This window comes from Bos taurus, chromosome 14, assembly GCF_002263795.3.
Source record: "Bos taurus isolate L1 Dominette 01449 registration number 42190680 breed Hereford chromosome 14, ARS-UCD2.0, whole genome shotgun sequence".
NCBI classification, from domain to species: Eukaryota; Metazoa; Chordata; class Mammalia; order Artiodactyla; family Bovidae; genus Bos; species Bos taurus.
Genome location: NC_037341.1, coordinates 358,281 through 383,181, shown reverse-complemented (window position 1 = coordinate 383,181; position 24,901 = coordinate 358,281). Strand labels below are relative to the sequence as shown.

Below are 24,901 nucleotides of genomic sequence, written 5' to 3'. Positions count from 1 at the left end.
TGCCATATGGGCACTTGGGGTGCACAAGCAGCAGGGGGTGGGAGCCCAGGTGTCCATGGCCTCACTGTCTGCAAGACCAGGAGGGAAAACAGCCACAGTGGCTGCTGGACAAGTCGACACCCTGGGGGCACCCAGGACAGTGCTCTGCCCCACTGCCGACCGCCTCAGACCTTCCTCTGCAAAACAGGGGTGATGCCCTACCTCTTGCCCTCAGTGCTGGCGAGGTCAGTCAAGCTCGGGCAGGGAGGCCTAGAGTTAGGTGGGGCCAGCCGATGGACCCCCATGGATCTGCGTCCAGAGAACAATAGGCAGGTGGACCTGGGGAGGGCACCCCTCCATCACAGGAGCTCTGGGGGCCAGCTCTGGGGTGCTCCCATCCCGGAAGCACGTCCCACAGTGGAGAGAACCAAATAATTTCACGATTAGCCAGAGAAACTCCAGCCCCAGCAGGGCCCAGAGCGCCTTGGCCAGCTCTGCCCCGGTGGGCACAAGAGAGCGGGTGGTCCCCTAGAGGCGGCAGGGTGCAGGGGCCTGCCTCACCTGCTGCTCTCGTCCTTCACCATCCCTGGCGTGGCCTGCCGGCTCGCGCGGCCCACAGGCTCTGGCGCCCTGTCGCCGGAGTCCAGCTCGGGTTCCAGGGACGAGCTGGTGCTGCCATCGCGGCTGACGCTGCTGCCCCGCCCGGGGCTGTTCTCCGCCGAGGCGCGCGGCGACTCCGTGTTCTGCTTCAGGGTCTGCAGCTTGGCCAGGGGGATGATGTCGCAGTCCTGAGGCCGGTGCCACACGGTGCGCTGGGTGCTGGCGTTGTAGTAGTAGAAGCGCGACGTGTTGGGGTCGAAGAGCTCCCACCACTGGTTCTCGCTGGTCCGCTTGATGCGCACGCCAGCCGGCGGGTCCCACACGCACTCGCCGGTGACCAGGTTGGCGTACATGCGCTCGCGCGTGCGCGGCTCGATGATCTCCACCCACTCCAGCCTTGGGGAGAGGGCAGCATTAGGCAGGGCTGGGGGACCCCACCCATCCCGAGACCAAGGATCCCGCCCGTCAGGCCACATGCTCTGGGCCCCACGTCCGCGGACTGGCGTATCCAGCACCAGACCTTCCTCCTGTCTGCCAGCCTCAAAAGCAAGAAATCTTCTCACATACAGAGTAAAGCCAAAGCTTACCTAAATTCCATCCACTCCCGATTTTCTAAACGCTCATCAGGGCCCAGCCCTGGGTGGCGGGGTCTTCAGCCCGGCCCCACATCAGGGCTGCCCTGGGTTCTGGCTCCCTGTCCACAGGGGGCTGGGCCACGGGTACTGCTCACCGTCCTCCCAGACCGCATCACGTCCCTCCCGGATGCTTGGCTGCTCTTAGCAGCAGCCACCACTGACTGCCAGCGCCACCCGTCACCCGCAGCGGGAGGGGATGCCAACATCGCTGTACTGTCCCAGTCAAAAGCAGAGCTGGTTCCCCTAGAAGCCCCCCAAACACACCCCGCCCCGAGGACAAGCCTGTCATCCAGCTAAGGTCCTTAAAAAAAAAAAGTGTAAATTAAAACTATTCAGAATAAGGCAATTTGAATGCCAATGTGTTTGATATCACAGTGTGCTCCAGCTGATAGGTAGATAGCATATTTTACTCTGCTTCCAAGTTTCTACACAAATAACAATCCTTTAAATACCACTTCTGTGATGGCCCTGGTCCTCACCAGCACTGGGATGGTCAGAAGCTTCCAGGACCTGCAGAGAAGGGGAGCACCCGTCTCCTTACTCTCTGCTGCAAGCCCAACTTTCCAGGCGGGAGCACAGGTGGGCTTTAGCAGAGGACTGAGGGGACAGTGCTGACAATCTTCTCTGAGAACCTCATCCTGCCCTTTGAGGCCAGATGTGCTCAGGGCAGGAAGGAGAAGGCACAACCCTGCAGGGCGATGAGCCTGCACCCCGCCACACACACACACACTCACACCTAGATATGAGTCCCCACCACACACACACACACTCACACACTCAGATATGAGCCCCCCCCCACACACACACTCACACCCAGATGAGCCTCCACCACACACACACTCACACACCCACACTCTCACACCCAGATGAGCCCCCACCACACACACACACACGCCCCGCAGCAGCCCTGCAGGTTTGGGGGCATCTTTTGGATGCACAGTGTCTTCTGGAAGCTCTCAGAGCCAAGGTAGGCTGGCCGAGTGGCAGGGTACAGCAGCTGGAGGGTGTGGAGCCAAGAGGGGGCAGATGAGGGAGCAGTAGAGAGGGAGAGCCCTGAGGACTGGAGGAGGGAACGCAGGAGGGAGCAGCCTGAGGGGCTTGGCCATGTCTGGGCAGCAACCCCTGCAGCATGGTCACACTAGGCAGCCCGGTGGGGCAAGGCGCTGGGGCTCTGTGCTTGCAAGCGTGGGACCACTGCCTAACCCGCCATTCTGCAGAAGGTGGGGCAGGGCTGGATAGACATTGTGGGATCGGATGGCTAGAGGGACAGGGCCGTGAGAGGGTGTCCTTGACGCAGAGGGCGGGGTAGCCCCGCAGCAGCGCCCGCAGGTTGCAGCATCTCTGGGCCCCACAGGTCTCGCGTGGCCTCTGATCTCTAGTGACCCTGCAAGGCCAGCGCCTGCGGAAAGTGGGCAGGAGGCCTCACGTGTGCCCACTATCATCCGTGTCCCCGGAGGCCCCTCGCAGGCCCAACCTCCACTGCCATCACCCTGCCCAGCGGGGGTGTGAGGCCCGACTCGTCCGCTCTTGCCTGCTGGCTGGCCGTTCTTCACACAGAGAACAGAGCAAACTTCTAAACTTGGGAACCTGGCACTTTTAACTGGGAAGCCTCGTGCCCCCTGTCCCCCCAGGATGGAGATCCCCCCAACACAACTCAGCAGGCACCGTTCACTCTCGGCCTGAGGACACAGCCCCCATGCTTGGCAGCCAGAAGGCACTGCCCGAGGGCACTCCTCACAGGGACAAAAGAGCCTGGAGACCTCGCTCCTGTGAAAAGGGAAGCTCTGAATTCTGTGATCGCCCTCAGCTGATGGCCTGCTTGCCCCTTGAGCTGCGGCGTGGGATCAGCCAGGACAAAGGGCGGAGGTGCCCAAGGAAGGCCCGGCCCAGCAGAGGTGCTCAGAAAGTACTGGACTGAACACTGTGAGCCCCAGGGAAGCAGTAACAACTCCTTTTATAGCTCTAAATACACTTTCAAATGAATTTACTGGTGGTAATTCTCTCTGAAGAAAGAAAAGAAGCTGGTTCCTTTTCAGCACACTGCTGTGTGCATGTGGGCAGGACCCCGTTTTCTCAGAAGAATGTTCTGGGTGCCCCCCACAGCACTTTTAATGAAGACTCCCAGAGACCCAGGGGGCAGAGAATATGCTGGAACCCAGAGTCTGGTGAGGGTCGGGAGTAAGGTGGGCCGCAGCAGACCCCACGGCCCGGGGGGAAGGCAGGCCCTGTGCAGACCCCAAGTGGACCAAGCAGACATGCCTGTCCCTGGGGGCAGTGTCGCCCACACCAAGCACCAGTCAGTGGGAGCAGCAGGGCACGTGGCTGAGAAGGGTCAGAACCTTCGGGTGACGGATGGACGACCGTGGCCGAGCCACACTGTGGAAGCTGTCGAGTCTGAGGGAGCTTCATCTGGCAACAGTGTCTGGCATGATGTGGGAGGAAGACTCAAGATGGCCGCAGTCTCTGAGTATGACCGGCCGCGGCCTCTCCCCAGCACCCAGGGGCTGCGTGGACAACCGCCTCTCTGTTCTCCAAGTCCTGCAGACTTTCACTTCAGACAGTGACCTGTTCAAAGACTCACTTCCAGAAGAGCCTAATGGGTGCCAAGTGTGTCACGGGCAATCTACCAGGAGAAAGGGAGGCAAGTGTGGCCAAACACGTCGCCTGTGACACGGGGCCCTGTGACAGGATCCAAAGTGCGGAATAAACGACAAACCACGTAAAACAACAGAACTCGTGATTCCACACAGAGAGGTTCAAGTGAATACAAGACGCTGGGCACTGGCCCCCTGGGGTAGGCTGGGTGCTGTGGCTGGGAGGCTGGACAGCTCCACACCCACCCCAGGAAGGCCCAGAAAGGGTCGAAGCCCCAGAGCTGGTGAGGCGCGCAGGGGCAGGAAAAACAGCCACTGTCCTGAGAGCAGGGGTGGCAGGTGGCTGTGACCCTGCAGAGGGGCACAGTCCACTCAGAAACCCTCCGACAGACCATACCAAGGGCTCAATCTGTCCACTGAAAAGATGTCGATGTCACAAAAGGCAGAGACAGGAAGTGGAGATGTTCCAGGGGACATGCAGCGGCCACAGGGTGAGTGGCACTGGAGGGGCCGGAAATGTCAAGAAGGAGGCAGGGAACCAGGGGCCAAAGGCAAACAGCGGCGCAAGAGACCGGAGCCTCAAGCCACATGGCGCCCCCTGTGCTGGGAGACAGGCCCCACCCCCCAGTGGCCCAGAGCAGGGTTGGGGGAGCAGTGACCACACAGCTGCCAGAGCGTGAATCCGGGTAAAGGGCCCCAACGAACACTGCACTCTTCTTCTTTGGGCAACTTGTGGAATTATTCCCAAGTTATGCCATAAATCACACAAACGAAAGTGACCATCTGCAGCTGCCTGCCTCGGCATGGATACTGAGAGAAGGCCTAAGGGGCAGGGTCCAGCTGAGGGCTGGCAGGGCATCCACTGCCCACGGAGAGGCCCTCCCCGGCCTGCAGTGCAGTGGCCGAGGGACAGGGAGCGGGCCAGCCCCACGTGCCTACTGCCGAGCTGAGCAAAAGACTCCGGCTCCTCTGGTCCCGCAGGTCAGCCTCCTCACCTCGTGCTGGATCCTGACACCCGGGACTCCAGCAGGCCGGCATGCTGGCTCTCACACTCGTAGTCCTGCGCCTGGGACATGGCAGCCTCTTCTTCAGGAGCCAGACGGACGGCCGTCAGCCGGTCATCAGGACGCCCTCCAGCATCAGTCAGGAAGGCATCGCCCTACAAGACAGCAGAAGCCACAGTGTTATGCCTTGGGGTTTGGGGCACCAGTAACAGCCAGCCCAGCCCTTTTCATGGCCCAGGTCGCTGGTGAGAATGCAGTGCCCAACCTGAACCCAGCTGGAATCTGGCTCCTGGGGAGGGCATTCAGACCCCTCGCCAGCTGGTTCTGGGCAAGCTGCCTGCTCCTCCAAGAGCAGGGTCCTTGCCTTTGAACAGGAACAGCACCACCCACTGCTGCTTCCAGGTGGGTGTCCACAGTAAGAGGTTGAGCAGCACTTGAGGGTGGTCTACACACACACAGGGCCGGTATCTACAACCGAGGGGCTGTTCCCAAACGGTGCTGCAATGGCACAATTTACACATGGGAAACAATGAACCTCGACCCCTACCTCATCGGATACATCAAACTCAATTCTAGGTAAACCACTGCTCCAAACATTAAAGACACAACAATACGGCGACTTCCCTGGTGGTCCAGTGGTTAAGAACCCGCCTTCCAGTGCAGGGGACACGGGTTCCATGCCTGGTCAGGGAACTAAGACCGCACACACCTCGGGGCAACTGAGCACGCACGCGGCAACTAGGGAAGCCTGCGCATGGCAATGAAGACCTCCCCCCCCCAGCCAAAAATAAATAAAGTGAAACAATAAGACTTTTAGAGAAAATGTAGAAGAAAATCTTTGTGGTCTTGGAGTAGGTACACTTAATCAGACACAAAACCACTCACGACAAAAGAAGCATTAAAAATTGGACTACAACCTCAGAACCTCTGTTTATAAATCTTTACCATCGTGGATATTACTCAGGCATAAAAAAACAGTGAAATGATACCGTCTGCAGCAACGTGGATGGACCTGGAGATATCATACTAAGGGAAGGAACTCAGAAGGAGAATGACAAATCCCATATGATATCACTTTTACGTGAAATATAAACTATAACGCAAATGACCTTGTCTATGAAACAGACTCACAGACAAAAAGAAGGAACCTGTATTGGCAAAGGGAGGTGTGGGGGAGGGAAGGATAGGGAATTTGAGATTAGCAGATACAAACTATTTATAGGATGGATAAACTCCTACTGTATAGCACAGGGAACTGAATTCAAGATCCTGTGATAAACCATAATGGGGAAGAATAGGAAAAAGAACATATATATGTATACTGAATCGCTGCACCATACATTAGAAATTAACACATTGTAAATCAGCTTTAATTCAATAAAATCTTTAAAAATTAACATTTTTTTTCCTATTACAAGTAAAAACACAAACCCTGGGTGGGAGGTATTTGCTGCACAGAATATGTATAATGCACTACATATGCGTGTGTACTTATCTGACCTAACAAAGGACTATTTCCAGAACTCATATAAGGTTCCTAGAAATAAATAAGAAAAATCTAATACTCGACAGAAAAAAAGACAAAAGACTTGAAAACACACTTTAAAAAAAATATCCAGTAAACGCAGAGAGAACTGTGCGCCACCTCTTTCATCATTGGGAAATTCTAACTAAAAGCACCCTAGGACACTGGCGCGCCCACCCGAGTGGCTGAGATGCAGAAGACCCGCAGCGGGTGTGAGCGTTGGGGCTGCGGGCGCAGGGGAGCCCTCCCACTGGGGGCCTGCGGCCCAGCCTCAGCACAGGGGCCCACTTCGGCCGCCCGGACCTGCTCACCATCCCCAGCGGCGCGTGGGTGTAGCTCCCAGGGGTGAAAGACTGAGGCCTGACCTGGAGTCACCAGCACCTCGGGCCGCCATTGCGCATGTCTTGGTTTACAAAAGCTCTCTGGGTTCCACGCCATTGCTTTCACACCTTTCCGTTCACACGCCTCCCACTTCAGGGAGACATCTGAGGGAGTGGGGAGCAGCAGCAGTGGACAGTCAGGAACCAGCGAGTGAGGCATCCACAACCCACAAGGTGGTGGACTGGAGGTGGAGTCCTGGGCAGGCGCCCGCCCCCCTTTACTGTAATGTGGGGATCTGCACATACGTGCGTGTGTACACAGGTCAGTTCACACAAACACACGAGAGGGCCTAAGAGCAGCAACAGGCAGAGCAGCTCCTACATTCACGCCCAGAATCTTCAGAGACTGTGGAAAGCAGACAGACACGATGACCCTGGAGGGAGAGTCCTGTAGTCAGAAGGTTATGAAGACTTAAGACAAAAACACAGCCCGACATTGAAGGGGCCTGTCAAAGGGACAGCAGTGCCAAATAAAGAGCTTCCAGTGACCAAAGCTGGAACATTTTGAGGAAAAAAAAAAAAAGCCATACTAAATTGTAATGCGAAGTATAAAGTAAATGTCCCTAAGTCCATGTTGATATAATGACACACGAGTAAGAAAGATGGGGAGACAAAGATCCCCTGCAGAGTACCATTGCTGCAGACACTCCAACTCCAGGACCCTCCTCCCAAGGGCACCCCCAGGCCCTGCCCACCACTGCCCACGGCCCTCCCTCTAGAGCAGAGGGTTCTGTCTGGGCACCACGGCTTGGGCCGTGCTGTTCATTTCATACCCAGTTCTTCCCAAACCCGACTCTCAATATGTAAGCCAGCCCTCCAACCCAGGGCATCTCTTGCCCTCCCTGGACAGCCTCTTCTCCAGACTCCAGCACCAACCACAGCTCCCCACCCCGCACGTCTCTGACCATCTTCCGTCTGCTCGTCTCTGTGCGGCCGTTCTCTCCAGCCAGAGCAGCTGTCCCAGGGCCGTGGTCCTCCGTGCAGCAGCCGCCCTGTGTCTGCGCTGCTCGTGGGCCCTCGTGGCTGCCACAGCCCTGTCCCCCCTCTCGGCTCTGCCAGCCCCACCCCAACTTCTTCTCCCAAGTGCTCAGCTCCCTCCCCTCCTCCTCCCAGTGTCTACACGAGGCTCCCACTCTGGCTTCTGGTCACTGTCTGTCTGCAAATGAGGACAGGGAAAGGCCAGAGATGGGGAGCCCCTGCCAGCTGTGCTGCTCCTGAAAGCTTGATCGCCAAATTTCTTTACAGGCTCTGCTCTGGAAATGAGTTTCTGGTCTTAGGACATTTTTTGGTTGTAAGTGACAGAAACCCAACTCCGACTGAAGACAGCGTTGCACCTGCACCTGGTAAGGCCATGTGGGTTCCCAGGACGCCCGGCACGGCTCTTCTCCGCTCTGCGCAGGCTGGCGTACTGCATGCAGCAGCACCTCAAACACAACCAGATGTTTCTTCCTCTGGTTCCAGCAAGAGTCTCCTGGTCTCTGACTGAGGACAGGGGCCCCAGCCTCTGCAGTGCTGTGAGGGGACGGGCTGGAAGCTGGCTCCACGGGCATCTGAAGGCCCTCCTGCCAAAGCTCCTCTGAGGTGACCGCCTGCCCACCTGCAAGCAAGCTGACTGACCAGGAGGCCTCTTCTCAGCCCCACCGTAAGGGGGACGAGGCCCAAGGCCCTGCCAGCACGTCCCCAGGGAGGGCCACCTCCCCTCCCTCCCCCACCTCCCCCCGTAAGAATCTGGCTCTTGTAGAAAATGCACTTGGAACACCTGGGCCTTCTTCCTTCAGCTCATCTCTCACCAGACACCCACCTACATCTGGTCTACCCCAAGGCCCACCCAGACCACAGACCCCTTTCTGCCAAGTAAATGTCATCAACAGTCCCTCCCAAGTACTCCAGTGGGGAAATTGCAACCTGCTCGAGGCTCTCGCTTTCTCCTCCTCCCTGTCTGGCCAACACCATTCTCCAGCTGTGCTTATCCCTGATTCACTGTAGATTAAATCCTGTTACCCAGTTTTCATTCTTTTTGTCCATTTCAGTGAGTTTCAGGGAGGGAAGAAGAATAAACAAGTCTCTGCTCAGCCATCATTTCCAGAAGGCCTTCGTTCCATTCTCAATGCTGTTTTTAATAAGTTTTCCAAGTTCTGAACAATGAGCCCAACTCAGTCTCGAGCTCTGAAAGCCTGGCTCTGAGCTGGAGACACAAGGCCGCATTCTCCTGCTCGGAACAGGCCGGGCTGGCATTTCCGCCTCCGCGCCTCCCGCCCAGCTGTTCTCACTGACTCCCCTCCTCTAGCGCCCAGCCACGCTGTTATGCTGAACATTGTGACCTAACCCCTCGGCAGGTCAGAGAATCAGCCTATAGGTCAGAATCAGCTTTTCAGACCCTTCTGGGAAAGGATGTCTGATGCACCCACACAGAAAGGACACGGCTGTGCAGAGTCAACTGGACATGTGTGCAGTTAATCTTGGAGGCTGGTGCTGCCCTTCAAGCTCCCAGAAAGCTGCCACCGTGGAGCCAGCACCCGGCTCCTGCCTGGCCTCGGGGTCACATGCAGGCCATCAGGACACACAGACCCTGCTCTGCTCACCCGCAGGGCACAGCCCCCTCCTCGCCTTCCTGGGCTTCCCTCACCAACACAACAGACGCGGGGCCCCTGCAGGACTGCTGAGGGAGCAGAGCGCCTGTCACGTGTTTGCGAGCCGGGTCTCGCACATGGCCTGGCCTGTGACCGGAACAGCCCCACACGGCGCCCCGGCTCCAGGAGGTCAGTGCGAGACGGCTGTGGTCTACACAGTCACGGGGGGCCAACGTTGACACTCCGTCACCCCAGAGACCACAGGGAGGCCAGTCCCACCCCTCCAGGCTGATCCCCCAGCCCCCAGATGCCTTGGCCCACAAAACCCCATGGGGGCTTCAGGGAGGGGTGTGGGGTGGTACAGTGACCCCAGGCAGCAGGACAGGACAGGATCCCCACAAAGGCAGGGTTGCACGGAGAAGTCAATTCTGACACCATGCTGAAACTGTTTCTTTGACTTGCTTTTCGTTGCTCTTGTTATTATAATCACACATAGTGGCCTGCCTCAGAGAATCCTACCCCTCTCCCTGACTGTTAAACTAAAGTGCCTTTGCTCAGAGCCCTGTCTACCTGTAGATGGCACGAAGGACTAAAATGACACAACCCCCTGCTGGAGGCTTGCCATCCTAGTAAATGTTCGCAAGATTAATGGCCTTTTTACTTTGTTTCCTCACCTGCCACCTGTCTCTGATACATAAAAGAACCTGGCATCCAGACGCTGGCAAGATGGTCACTTTGAGACATTAGTCTGCCATCTTCTTGGTCACCTGGCTCTCTGAATAAAGTATTCCTTGCCTCAGCACCTCACCTCGCAGATTCACTGGCCTGCTGTGCGGTGAGCAGAGCGAGCTTGGACTCTAGCGGGAGGAGCCAGTGGCACTCCTGTAGCAGAACGGCCTCCCCATGACTGTCAGAGCACCACCTTCTGCCAGTGCTCGCTGAGCACCCAGACCTTCGCTCAGCGAGTCCACTGCACTCACTGCAGTGAAAGGACCTGAGTTTCCAGTGAAACTCAGCAAAGCCAGCGTCAGACTCTCTCGTGCTCACTCCTGGCCCCGTCTGCCCCACCCAGGAGAACACAGAGCCTCCCTGAGAAAAGGGAGCCCCTAACACTGCGGGACAACAGAGCACGGGGGCGGCGACAGGCTGAGAGCCGCGCTCGCTGCTCCCCAGGGCGCCTGCTGCCTGCCCAGCCCTCCGCCAGGCTTCCGTGGGTGAGACTGGAGACAGGACACCCCTCGCTGCCCTGCCCTGCTGTTCAGTCTCGGGTCTGGCCTTCTCCAGTTGCAGGTATGGATGTTCTACCTGTTTCCACGGGTGACTGAATGGAGGCTCACCGCTGGCCACCCTCACTCTGTCCTGGTCAGCTCCCCAAAATGCTCCACAAACACCCCACATCTGAGGGAAGTTTCCTACCTCCCTGCCCGCCAAGACCCCTTAAGACTGCCTGCGCGCAGGCCCTGCAGCCAGCAGGAGCCCTAGGCCGGCTCCACACCTGAGCTCTGCAGCCCCACCTCTTGAAAAGCACCTGGTTGGAGGGGAAGTAGAGACACACGAAAAACTCACAAAAAATGCACAGGGACATGCCGACAGTCGCCCTTGGCTGAGCACCTGCAGTGCAGCTGCAGGTGAACTCACTGGGTCACTGGGCGCCCTCCCCCACCTTGCAGGCAGGGCTGCCCCTCCCCATCCCACAGACCTGCCAGGCGGAGGCTGCAGTGCTGGGGACTGCCGCCCGCTCCTCAGCACCCTGCTGCAGGTGTGCTCCAGTCACCTGTGGTTGAGCAGGTGCTTGAGCCCAGCTCCCTCCGCGGGCTGCAGAGCAGACACGCTTGGTGCTGGCTCCTGATGGGCTGCATCTAGAGCACGAGCCCCAGGAGCTGGACTGGCTGGTGCTCAGCAGCACTGCCCCCAGCAGGCTGGGGCCGGGCCTCTCTGCCCCTGCAGCCTGCGTGGCGCGGGCTGTGAGACTCCTGAGCATGTGAACACCGCAGCGTGCACAGGTAAACCAAGGAGCCAAGTTCCAATAACAGGAGAGACAGTGCCTTCCTGGCAGGGCCAAGCCAGCCAGGCTACCGGGAAAACTGGGGCCCTCGTGCTGTAGACACGACCCACCCCCCCAAACATACATAGGAGGCTAGCCCCAGGACCTCCTGGGAGAAAAGACTTCAGGGAACCCTGCCATTTCTGTCACAATAATGAAACATATAGCTCTGACCAACCCTCCTAAGAGAGAACACACACTATTATGACAGTTTTAAACTATGGGGAAAAAAAATTTAATCTGCTGATGAGACAGGAAGAAAGTTCAGAACCCCAGAGGGCAAAAGCCAAGTAAAACCAGGAATGGGGATCATTCTGCTGTGTGCATCCGAGGAGCATTTGTACCACTCAGGAGAGGCAAGGGAATGGATAGAAAGCCCTGGACGTGCCTGGGTGATGACCCTTGGAGACACCCCAAGGCTGATACCCTGAAGGCAGCAGGTAGAAAACGTAGCCCTCCCACCCAGAGGAAGCAAGAGCTGGGAGGAAGTATCTAAGAGCTCCGGACTGTTTGGAGGGGAGTAAAAATATCAATTAAATTTTGATAAATGAATTCTATGTGTTAAAATACCCAGGGCAGCCACGAGGGAAGTCAAGTGAGTGAATTCCAGTTCAGATAAGAAAAAAAAAAAAGAAAAAATTAGTCCAAAAGGAGAAAAGAGGAATCTGTTCTCAATGACAGGACAGAGTATGAAGTAGGATGGTAGAAATAAATTCAAACACAGTAATTTTCATAAACACAAATGGGCGGGTGGTCTAGTTAAGACAAAGATCATCAAACCATATGTTTAAAGATCCAGATACATTCAACATAAGGATGTGAAACCGTGACGGTCAAGAGTGGATAAGACGCCCTGGTCCGCTAGAAGGCCATGCAGCTCCAGAGGTGGAGGCTCATGTCCATGAGAAAGAAGAGTCAGCATGTGAACCGGACTTCATCTCAGGGACCATCCCAGGAACATCTGAAAACAGACTCCATCGGGGCATAGAAGTCAAAGGTCCCAACAAAGGCCAAAGGACCAGCTGCTCAGTCACAGCCCTAACCCTGGGGCACAGCACTCAGTGAATGAGACCTGACCCCAGCAGTTGTCTGGGGTCACAGCTCACAGGAAAAAGGAAGCTGTAGGCGGTGTTTCCAAAGGCAGGGGCCTGGGCGGGGATGGGGCTGCAGGTGGGGCTGCAGCTACTGCGGGATGTCACCTCTACAGGAACCTAGAAACCTAAAACCACAGTCACCCCGATGCTCTAGTCTGCACCTGAGCACCGCCCCTGCCCTAGCTTTGGGGGGGCATCCATGCTCCCCGGGCAGCACAGCCAGGACAGCAGGTCAGGACAGAGACTGCCTTCTGGTGGCACAAGAAGCCCACACGCACAGTTACCCTGTGAGCAGCTGCAAGGCCGAGACAGGGCAGGAAGTGTGGAACCCGCAGCTCAGCAGGTGGCCCGAGTGCAACATGCCACTGTCCCAACCAGACCTGGAAGATGCACTTCCTCCACAAAGCTGCCTCAGTTTCAGCATCTAAACAGGCACAGCCCTCGCCCTGGCTGCATCACTTACTGAGCACCTACTGTATACAGAAAACACTTGGCAAGAGCTCTAAAAGCATGATCACATTTCCCCTCTCACCCAGGACACAGCAGCTGTGTCCATCCTCACCTCACAGGATAGAAAATGAGACCCTGGTTTTTAAAAGGCCAGCGTCTGAGCTCACACCCTGCAGCTGGGCCAGGCTGTCTGTCCACACTTCTCTCCCTCCTCTGCTAGCAGACCCCTTCCCTGAGGCCTTCCAGGTGTCTGAGCCCAGGCCTCTCCTGCACCCCACCCCACATGACGGGTGCACTGAAGCGGCAACGCCCTAGAGGACCATGAGGGAGGACATGGCCTGCCTGCTTAAGTCCCAGCCTGGGTTTGGGGCCTGAAGCTGCTAGGTGCTTTGTCCCCAACAGGGAGAAGCTTCTCAAAAAAAAAAAAAAAAGGAGGCAGAAATAAACAGTAGGAAAAAGGTGAATGACCACGTGGCACCTGGATCCAGCCACCCCTGATGCAGGCAGCCCTGGGAGGAGCCAAATGAGAGGGCGATGATCCCTTGTCCCACAGTTGGGTCACACTGGTGATTAACAGAGCCCTCGTGGGGCCATTAAAAGCCCCCGCCCCACACCTGCCGCTGTCACGAGGAGCAGGGAAAGGTGAGGAGGGGAGCAGGAGCTGGGGCACAGCAGAAGGGCATCTCCAGTCCGTTCCATCCCCAACGGCCTGGCTTGCGGCAGGCAGGCTGCCCCTCCCGGCTGCAGCACAAAGGAAGTAAGGAGGGCTCACCAAGGCCACAGTAAGAGCCGGCACTTCAGGAGCGGTGACGCGGGTCGGGGACACACAAGCTCCCACCCAGCCTGTGTCACACTGGCCTCAAGGTGGATGTCGTCCACGACGGCCCTGACCCTGCGGTCATCAGTAACATCCAGCACGAAGCAACTGTGGGAGCTCATGAAGGTTGGGACACATGATGGGGAAACAGCAGCAAATGCTCAGAGCTGGACAGCAGGCCTGGAGGAGGCAGCGGCGCCCAGAGATGGACACCCCCACCACGAAGGGCCAGCACGCGGAAGACAACGCAGGTATCACCACCAGGGCAAGGAGACCCACACTCGGCTGTGGCGGGAGAGCTGACACCTCCCCGGATCACTGACAGTCTGAGCAGAGGGCACCCTCAGGCCCCCAGCTGGCCCGAGCAGAGACTGCCTGCAGGTCCGAGCTCAGAGCCCCGGAGCAGGCTCCCTGCACTCACCCAGAGGGACGGACCGCCTGCCCCCTCACGAGGCGCCTCAGCCGGGGCTCAGGTGACCCCCTGGCGGCAACTCAGGGGTGCACCGCCCCCCAGGCTCAGCCACCATGTCACACTTCCCATCCGGTCACCTCTGTGCTGTTTTCATTAAACTCCTTTCAGCTAGTTCACAAAGCCTCTCTTCAGCTACTTATAATCTGACATTTAGCCAGTGGGTTAGGGTTGTTTCTAGAGATTCCATTTGGTCTGTCTCAAATCTCCCTGGCCCTTCCTGTCAGCCTCCCGTCCTCTGCTCCTCACTGTGGTCTCTTCTCGCTGCCTTTCACTCCTGGGAGCCTTCGGATGAGCCCAGGGTGCCAACAAGGTTAGTGTAGGCTTTCCTGCCGCAGGACACAGCCCAGAGTCCTCAGGTCTCCTCCCGGCTCCCAAACTGTCCTGGTTTGTCTCCCTCCCTTTACTCGCCCTGGCCGTGGGAGCTGATCTGTTAAGTGTCACCTTCCTGTCTATTCAGCAGGTGTTTGGGAGACTGAAACTGTATGCACGGGTTCAACCTGCCACCCTCACCTGAAAGTCAATATGCTTTCTTTAAAATATTATCTTTATGGGAAAAGTAGGAGCTGGATTTTAGAAATTTTAATTAATTAAAATTTAGTTTTCAACATAGAAATTATTTCAAAATACAGAGAAGAATAATATCCTAACCTCATCATCTATTAACATTAACCACTTTACAAATACAGGCATACTCCCATGGAAATCATCCTGATTAACATTTTTTGGTAGAGTATCTTTCAGGTTTTGATAGTTTAAAAGTTCGTAGAGTATATATACATATATATACGTATAGCTGAATCATTTGACTATACAACAGAAATTAACACTGTAAATCAACTAAACGTTGATAAAATTTTTTAAAGTTCATAAATCATATGTTTATTCTAATACATATTTCAGTTAATGGTTATTAAAGGGGTAAAATTTTACTTATGTCAAAAAACTAAATCAAACATTTCCTCAGAACAACATGCAGGGAAAAAACCTCAGGTTGGATTTGAAATTCAGCTGGGAAAAGCATCCCTTGGGGCTCAGTTGGGAAAGAACCTGCCTGCTGCACAGAAGACCAGGGCTCAACCCCTGGGTCAGGAGGACCCCTGGAGGAGGGAATGGCAGCCCACTCCAGTGTTACTGCCTGGAGAACCCCATGGACAGAGGGGCCTGCTGGATGAGTCCACGGGGTCACAAAGAGTCGGACATGGCTGAGTGACTAGCACACTTGCTGTGCACGTCTGAAGCGTCCTGGGCATGTGCTGCTGGGGCACGGGCTGCATGGGCCCTCTTGGCAGGTGGACTGCACAGAGGCGTCCAGCGTCAGGGAAAGGTCAGCCCTGCAGCCAGAAGACTTGGGCTGGAAACCCATCCCCACCAGCCTGCTTCTGACCCACAGGCGCTGCACTCGCGCTGCGAGGGGAGTATTTCTGCTCCTGCTGCACCCAATCTCAGTAACCTCAGGGCCTTTGCTCATGCCAGAACATGCCCCACCTCCTACTGAGCCTCACCCTGGCCCCAGGACTTCCTGGGGGTCGTGGCCCCTGCAGAGGTGCATCACAGGACCACCAGGAAGGGTGGGGTTGTTCCTCTGCCTCCTCCTCGATGGAGCACAGTTGGGAGTGTTTGTTCTGATCCTTCTTATGTGTCAGTGTGGGGAAGAGCGGGGGAGACAGTCTGTCCATGTGTTAAACCCCCATAACTGCCACCTGTCCTCGTTCTCACTGCTGCAGACCCCCAGGGATGTTGACCACACCCCCCAGTGCCCGAGCCCCCGCTCACCATCCCCAAGCGACCTCCGACACCAGCTCTTAGCAGCCTGGTCTCCTGCCCATGGGCCGTGGCTGCCTGTGCAGCACGTATCTGAAAGCAGACTCTGGTTATTCCTTATAAACAAAACAGCAACCTGAAAGCAACTTTAAATTGTGTCAGGTTAAGAGTGCTGGTGCATGAGGAAAAAGGAATTATCTACTCAAAAGCTAAGTGAACTAGAGGACAGGACTGAAATTCATGCCGAATGCCTGAGAAACAAGCAGGGAAGCACTGTGCCGGGGACAACGGACTGGAGTCCCCGTTAAATTCAAGAGAACCTCCGAAGAAGACACAGCGAGAGCAGCTCCAGACAGTGATTTCTGGAGCAACAGTACCACCTGGTGCATGCGTGTACATTTTTGTTGTTGTAAATAAAACAAACCCATAGCCAGGCTCACTGCGTGAAGGACTGAATGTCCTAATAGCTACCACCGAAGAGAGCAAGATCAGTAGTCTGAAAGGACACCAGCAGGTTCCTGGACCCCAGGCCTAGACAAAAGGGCAGAGCCTAAGCCACCTTCCTGGACCACAGCTGGGCAACCTAACTCCCTCCTAGTGGGCGTGATGGGGAAGAAGTGACACTGCGACCACTGAGATCCGGCTGCAAAAGAAGCTGCAGCTCCACTGTCAGCTCTTGGGATGCATGCTCTGGCCACCAGCAAGGAGTTAGCCGCAAGGTGCTACTCTGGGGAGCCCACCAAGTGGGTCCAGCTACTCCTCAGTCAGACTCCAGTGCACACGAGGGAGCCTGGAGATGACCCCTCCCTAGCCCTGTCTGAAATGCAGTCACACAATATCCCATGCTGAGTGTCTCCTGAATTCCTAAGCCACAGAAACCATGAGAGGTGATTGTACAAGACTGTTTTAGGCCCCTAAGCTGTGGGGTGATTTGTTAACGAGAATAAAATAACTAGAGCAATCATCGACAAAGGAACACCAATCAGGGACTTCCCCAGTGGTCCAGTAGCAAAGATTCTGCGCTCCCAATGCCGGGGACCCACGTTCAACCTCTGGTCAGGGAACTAAAGCTCCCACATGCGCCAACGAAGATCCAGGGTGGCCAAACCAACGCACATCAGAGACAGGTGACAGACAACATGAGGTCTACGGGCTGGGAAATTCGTATTTTACATGCTTCACACAATCCCAATGGCTAGGAACACACATGCCGGCCACTAGAGAAGTCACAGCAAGTGGCTGAAGGGGCTGTCACGAAACCACCAGCAGTATCTCGGGATGACACTCCTGTAAAGTTCAACCCATGAAGGAAGCCCCCATGCCTCTGGTTCATGCCGGGCCTGCAGGAACGTTAGGAAAGGACTGAGAGAGACAGCGGAACAAACAGAGAAGGGCAGCCAAGGAGCCACACAGGCCCCAGCAGTGGAGGCCAGAGGAGGCGTGCCAGGCCTGGGGCAGCGCCCTGCGGCCACGGTTCACACTGCAGCCACACTCGGGGTCCACGAGCCTGCAAGAGGACGGGAAACATGCTCTGCTGACTTGGCCTCCTGGTGTTGAAATTAACTTTTTAGAACCTTATACACGTGTAACCCTCAGTAGTGTACAGTATCCTCTGAAATTCAGTCATGCTCCAGTCCAACAGCCATGGAAGACAGATGGAGAAGATGCAACCCAACCCTCAGACACGAGCCAAGGTTTGGCTGCGAAGTGATGTGACCAATTCACCTGTGATGGACTGCATCCCTCAGGGCAGCGGCAAGGCCGAACTCAAGGCTTCCGCGCCGCGAACAGTGCTGCGTCCCCTCGGCCGGCCCCTCAGGGACTGACTCGGGGTTATCGTGCCGCCCACCAGACTCCTCACCACGACCCCGGGATGGAGTCAACATTAAGGCCTTGGCCTCCACCTTGGAAAGCTCCCTTCTGAAAAATCCTAGTCACTCTTATTTTTAACAGCTTTATTGAGATATAATTCACATACCCTAAAATTTACCCATTTAAAGCACAGATTTTTGGAATATTTTAGCACAATCTCTGACATGTACAATCTTCAGCAACGTCAATTTCAGAATACTTTCACTGCTCCAAAAGAAACCCCATACGCCTCAGCTGTTATGCCCCGGGACTGGCACCTTGAACCCACTTCCTGTCTCCATGGATTTGCCTATTTCATAGCAATGGAACCGTACAAAGCCAGATCTTTGTGTCTGGCTTCTTTCACTCAGCATAATGTTTAAGATTCATCCACGTTGTAGCATGCATCAGTACTTCATGTCTTCTTATTGCCAATCAATATTCCACTGTATGGACGGAACACACTGTCCACCTATTGATGGACTTTTGGGCTGTTTCCCCCTTTCCCCTTTTTTCCCCTTTTTGGGCTGTTTCCCCTTTGGACAGACTCTTGGGCTGTGAATGATACTGCCGTGAACATCTGTATACAAGTTTCTGTGTGGATGTTTTCCTAGTCACTCTTACCAATAAGAACACATAAAAGGTGAGCCAATTTCCAACTGAGAAGCTCATTTAGGCTAACCATACTACATTACTTAAACATAGACGGATAACTGGGAGAAACAAATGACCAAAGAAACAAATGACCAGAGAGTTAAAGACATAAAGAAACAAAAGCAAAACCTGATCTAACAGAATAAACAGTAGTTAAAGACAGAGGTGTTACTTCTAGGGATGGGCCCTACAGCCATATCCACAGGTTTGCACCATGCTGTACCTGCAGCCTTATTTTAACTGTACAAAATACGATATTCACCAGCAGAGGCTGGTTAAATTACAGTCACAATGAAATATGATATTCACAGGAAATATACAGTGAAAATACAATATTCACCAGCAGTGGCTGGTTAAATTACAGCACCCCCACAGCCAGTCATGAAAAAGCATGAAATGAAAAATGTACTGATATTGGAGAAGGAAATGGCAACCCACTCCAGTATTCTTGCCTGGAGAATCCCACGGACAGAGGAGCATGGTAGGCTACAGTCCATGGGGTCGCAAAGAGTCGGACATGACTGAGTGAGCTTCACTCATGGAGTGACTTCCCAAACACATTTAGTTAAGAAGGCAAAGTTGAGAAACTTTTAAAAGAAAAGAGCAGGAGATAATACATACACGTGTTTGCTCGCATAGCTACGAAGCGTCTAGGAGAAGATGTGGGGGTGCCTCCACCAGACCAGGCCTGGAGGGCAGGAAACGGAAGCAACAGACAGCTTAACCACGCACCCTCTGTACCTTCACACGCTGAATACACTATCAAGCTGAAAAAATGTTTAACCCTTTGGGGAGTGAAAGTAAAGATAATTTAAGAGAATTAAAACATTCACACTTAGGAAAGCAAGAGATGAGAGATCTTGGTACCTGGAAGTAGTTAAAAAGAGCAAACCTATAAAGGCATCTTGCCTACTGCTGTGTCAACCTCAAGAGCACCTGGGTGACCCCCACCCAAAGCCGCTCATCCCCACCGACGCCAAGACACAATGGAACTGTTGCATAAAGCCCTGAGACACAAAGTGAGAATGCCCTCAAGGATTCCCTGTGCAGAGGGGGACGGCTGAAGGCTGTGTAGGGACAGAGCGGGTCCTGGGCAGCCCCAGCGGGGCCAGAGGAGCTCTGCATGTTTCAGGGGAGGAGGGAATGCAGAGCGGGGCTGGGCCTGGTGGCACTCAGCAGGGTCGCCGGAGAACAGGATGCCAGTGGGGGCACACCAGGCCATGGAGGGTGGTCTCGGGGCACCGGACTCCAAGGAGACCCGTGCAGCGGCGTGACTGGCAGACACGCCCTGAGCCTGCTCCTTGCCCTGGAGCATCCAGGGTGTCACGGCCTGTTGACCTGTGCACATACACTGCCAGCTGCACCCGATCCCAGCTGGAACAACCAAAAATGTCTCCAGAGGCAACCACCCCTGGATGAGAACCAAAACACATCCCCTGAAGATCTGCAGGAAGACAGAGGGAGGCAGTCCATCCAGGAGGCACAATCACAGCACCCACAGGACGGCGCACAGGCCCGCTTGGCAGGTGGACTGGACAGAGGAAGTATGAGCTCATTAACTACCTGGGAGGTACAGTGAGCAGGATGTGGAAGGCAGGAGACGGTGGCTGGGCGAAGACCCAGAGCACCAAGCTTCAAGGCAGGAGCCTGGAGATGACGGTCCTGGGGCACCCATGGTCAAGGCCAGAAGTGAAGCAGGAGGCAGGGAGGCCAAGAGATGAAGTGAGGCTGGCCCTGCCACCCAGACGGGGCACTGAGCAGGCTCACTTCCTCCCCAGGGGGTCCTAGGCCTATCTCCAGGTGTGAGCCCACCCTCGCCCTGGAAGAGGGCTGTCCATCCTGCAGCCTCCCACTCCATCCCTGGGAAGAGCATCCGACCCCTCGCCAAAGCTTGGCCAGGTGACCTGCTCTGGCCACAGAACCTGAGTTGCCAGCTCTCCACTGAAGCTCAGTGAGACACAGTTTCTACCACTCTCTTGTCATAAGAACAGCATGTCCCAAACAAGGGCATGCCCGAGTCTGCAAATGAAGACTTGAGAGAAAAGTGCCACAAGCAAATGAAACGTGAGCTAGAAATAAACCTCTATTGAGTTGTTGCTGCAATCCTTAAGTCTCTGATTTCTTCCTTCTCCAATCCATCCTATGTGTCACTGCCAGTCACACGTCCTGAACCATTTTACCAGGACTTCCCCTACGCATAGACCTGCAGTGGCTCCTATAGCCACAGAACTAAACTCTACAGTCCTTCAGCTGAGTTCAGACATCTTCACGTTATTATTTCCTCTTCTCACATAACCTTCTACCCCTCAAACTGCACATAACTCACTTTCTCACCTTTGCTCCAAAACCTGACACACCCTCTCTGTGCTGCTGAAAAGTCCTCACCCCTGGCCCCCACGCAGCTGCTATGAGGGAGGTGCAGCTCAAAGACCACCTCTTCCTTGAAGCCTTCCCTCACACTGCAGCCCCTGCAAGCCTTTTCCCTCTGAACTTCTAGAGCAAACTTTCTGGAAATGGGCCAGAAAGTAAACAGTTCAGGCATTGTGGGCCATAAAGTCTCTGGTCCAACTAGTCAATTCTGCCAAAGAAGCCATAGATGATGTAAAAATAAACCAGTGTGGCTGTGCTGCAATAAAACTTTATTTACAAAGACAGGCAGAGGGCTGGCAGTGGCTGCAGCTTACAGACCCTCATCTGGAGCAGAGTAGGAAGGTGCAGACAGGAGCACAGCAGAAGCAGAAGTGAGCCAGGGCTGCAGGGGGGAGGTTCTTCTCCACAGGGTGGAAATGTGTGGCTGCAGGATGGCAGGGAGGGTCGGAAGCAACCCCAAGAGCAGGCCAGAGCTGCCAGATAACATCAAGGGCAGGCCCAGGGGCTGGCAGAAGGCACAGAGGGGCAGGTGCAGGAGGCAGGAGGCAGAGCCAACAGCTGAAGGTGCAGACTTCACCAGAGGAGCAAGAAGTATCAGAAGAGGGCTGGGGGCAGGCCCGTCCAGTTCAGCTCTGGCAGGCCTAGGGCTCTGCACCCCCAGGCTGTGCTTCTCAGACAGGACACCCACAGAGCTAACTTTAAGAGGGAACGTATAAGACCCACAACAAATGGCCACAGGGATCAGTGAACAAGCACAGCAAAGGCACTTACTACTAAAACTAGGCATTTCACTGAGAACATAGTATACGGATATTTTTCTCAAAAGCACCAAAGAACCAGGGAGAAGCTTCATAAGACACCGTGTTCACTGTTAACACTGCTGGAGGGCAGCCCATTCAGCACACACACGGGAGAGAAGGCAGGATGGACGTTTCTAAATCTATCTTTAGATATTTTAAAATTTGCTCACAGAAGCTGTTTCATTACCATTTGTTCTGAAAATCAAATGTTCTCAACCTTAAACTCCACAAATGCCAAAAGACTCTACTTAAAGTGGGGGTTTCCCCTCATCTCAGTGTGACAGAGACAAAGGGGACGAGATGAAGTGATCAGAGTGAGTCTAGGATCTGGGAAGGAGAACCATCTCCTTGGGAAACATGACAAATTTTTCCACTTTGTTCTGAAGCAAGTTAAGTTACCCCTGCCAACACTGAGCAAGACAGAACATCACTGCACTGGTAGTGCCAAGTCTTTGCTTTCTGGTGCCTATGCCCTCACTGTTACTTAGAGTTGGTTAATAAAGTATCTTTTCTGTCACAAGTGTTAACACTGGAAAGTATAACAATGGCTCTGGTAGTTTAACTCAAGAAGAGAACTACCCAAGAACTGCTCAGCATCTCATTTCTGTTAGCAACAATCCTACCTACCTCTTAGGGCAATAAGTACTGCAGGATTCTAGATCAGAAGCTTTTCTCTTCTAAAAAGATTTTTTTAACAGTTCTATATGATAATCTAAGCATGTGGGATTTGTTCCTTGTTTACCTTTATGAAGACCTGCTTCTCCAAATATGCTTCTCCCCAGCTTGTGTAAGAAAAAAAAGCCACAGACCTCGAGTTCGTGTTAAACTAAGACAAAACAGCTGACCCAGCAGGTGCGTCCTGAAAACCAGATCTTGGCAGCCATAATAAATAGCTCCTGACTTTTCTCAAGAGGGACACAGTGCCAGGCACGATGAATTCACGGAGTCCCACAACCACCCATTTTGCAGATGAGTAAGCAGAGGCAGAGTACAAAGCCAGGAAACAGAAGAGTTGCCACTCAAAGGCAGGCAGTCTGGCTCCAGAACCCGCCCTCTTCTCCCCTCTGTTCTCCAGCCTCTGGGCAAGACAGCTGACTAGACAAAGTGTGGGCAGGGAGACCCAGGCCCTGCTCATTCCCCAGCCAGGGCTCAGGTCACAGAGTCCACGCCAAATTGCTTTACGGAACGAGTCTCCTTGCTTTACAGTCACAGCTATCAAATCTCCTTCCCCTCCCCCAGGGAGGAGAAACACACCTTGCTCACTGTGAAAGGGGAGCCGCTGACCGGGAACCACCTGCTGTTTACAGAGGCACCCAGGATGTACAGGGTTCAATTCCCCTCGCTGGCCTCAAAGACAAATCTCCTATTGTCTGCAGTAGGGGAGGAAAACGAAGCCTTGCAACTGTAGGTTTCTGCAAAGGTCACAGGAGGTTTGCTTAAACCCTACAACACCGAAGCGGGTGGAGGGGCGCCGCATTTCAGCTGCTGAAGGCTGCGCAGCGCCCACAGCAGCTGCTGGTGGGAGCAGCATGTAACACACCCACAGTTGCCACGGCCTCGCAGCCAGCTGCACGTTTTAAAATAAAAGACGTCCTGACCCCCAAGATGCGCGGAGCCTGCCTCGACCTGGGCCCTCGCACTGAACACCGCCTCCACCCACACCAATCCCGCAACCCGCGGGCAACTGAGCAAATTCCAGTTCCGGGAGGGCGACCCGGCGGGTAAGGCGGGGACGCCCCTGCCCGCTCCGCTCCAGAGGCCCGATCGGCGGGGCCGGCGGCCACGGCCGGCACGCGGCCACGCGCGTCCTGACTCCCTGGCTCCGCAGCGCCCCGAAACCGCGCCGACGCCCCGCGCTAAGTCTCCGCACTCCACTCACGCCCACCCTCGGCCGGGCACGCTCACAGCTCCGAGCCGGGGACCCTCACCCGCCCGCACCCCCAAGCCTGACCCCACACCCACTCGCACCGTGGCCCCGGGCCCCGCCCGGCCCCGGGCCCCGCCGGCTGCAGCCCGCCCGCCCCTGGGGCGGCGCGGACTAGAATCCCCACGGGCCGGGCTGGGGGCCTCCGAGAGGCGGGGCGGGGGCCGCAGCGCCGGCCTCTCCGCCATCTTCCTGGCCCGCGCCGCCCACCGCCCGCGCTCTCACCCGCAGGCTGCGCGCGGGCCGCGCCGCCATAACCCCTCATCCCGGCTCGCCCGCCGCGCGGGAGCCGCTCGCAGCGCTGCCGCCGCCGCCGCCGCCCGCTCGGCGCGCGCCTCCTCCGCCGCCGCCGCCGGACCCGTCCACCGCCCCGTCCGCCGCGGCCGCGCGTCCTCCCGTCACCAGCGCAACCCCCCGCCTCCGGCCCCGCCCCCGCGCCGCGCGGCCCTGCCCGCCAGGGGGCGCCGCCGTGGGGCTCTGGCGCGTGCGCCGCGCGCGGCACCTCGGGAGCCGGGGTCCGGCGGGGGCGCGCACGGCCTGCCGGGAGGTGGGCGTACACTCGCGCTGCCCCCGCCCCCAAGGCGGGGGGTGCGGCCCCGGTGAGGTTCGCTGGGGTCCGGAGCTGTGGCGGGCGGACGAGGGTGTCCCAGGAGCGGGTACCCCAGGGTGCGGCGGGCGCAGAGGGACGGCCGCTGGCCAAGTGACGCCGAAGCGCCCCCTCCGCCCCGCCGTCTGCACCGCCGCCGATCTTGCCTGTGGGGTCGCCCATGAGATTCTTCCGATCCCATTCTGTACGGTGCAGTTGACATTTCTTACGTGTCAGTGTGGATTTGGTCTAATTTTACCTTCCCAGGAAAGATTTCACTTTCCCTCGATTCTGAAAAGTTACCGACCATTGTCTCTAAAATATCGGCTCTTCCATCCTATGGGACCTCCCTATGTGTCCGTCAGATAAACTGGATGGCCTGTGTCCTCCATGTCCCTAGATTTTCTCTGTTTGCTCTGTCATCTTAACCTCGTAATTGCTCAGTTCGGTTTCACCATTATTCTCTTTAGCGTTTTCTAACCTGCGTTTAGCCTGTTCTTCAGGCTTTTAAAAAATGGTTATTACATAGACAATATTAATTTCCAGAAGTTGTAGTATTTAACTTCCATGTTGGTACGGATAGAATCTAACCAGCCTGAAATTCTCACAGCAAAACACAGAAGCCCACATCACTCTGTGGTCACAGTCCGGATCCCTCAACACCAGGGAACTACAAAGGCTGAAAGCTCAAGCTCAAGAGCTCTCAGTTCAGTCCCACCTCCCGCCTACAGTTCACTCCCTCAGTGCTCTGCTGCAGCAGTTCTCTGCCTCCTGGCTCCCTGATCCATGAC

At 55.6% G+C, this 24,901-nt stretch overlaps 1 protein-coding gene and 1 non-coding gene across 6 annotated transcripts in view; both read right to left on the bottom strand.

Moving 5' to 3' along the window:
* ARHGAP39 (Rho GTPase activating protein 39) overlaps window positions 1-23,927 on the bottom strand; it is a 56,921-nt gene extending 32,994 nt beyond the window's left edge. Inside the window, exons 1-3 of one of the 5 annotated variants that reach the window (XM_025001608.2) lie at window positions 23,750-23,927; window positions 4,804-4,967; window positions 541-975 (exon numbers count right to left, since the gene is read on the bottom strand). In XM_025001608.2, coding sequence (XP_024857376.1) covers window positions 541-975; window positions 4,804-4,967; window positions 23,750-23,779 — 629 coding nt within the window. In that variant the 5' untranslated portion in view covers window positions 23,780-23,927. Of the gene's footprint in view, window positions 1-540; window positions 3,838-4,803; window positions 4,968-8,622; window positions 10,108-23,749 lie in introns of those variants that run through there. The other 4 variants (XM_010811855.4, XM_015474348.3, XM_059893285.1 and 1 more) reach the window with 4 other exon arrangements.
* Window positions 1,748-1,816, bottom strand: MIR2308 (microRNA mir-2308). The gene has a single exon (NR_031043.1). It is a non-coding gene; the product is annotated as a microRNA mir-2308 (primary transcript).
* Window positions 23,928-24,901: the final 974 nt, after the last annotated feature.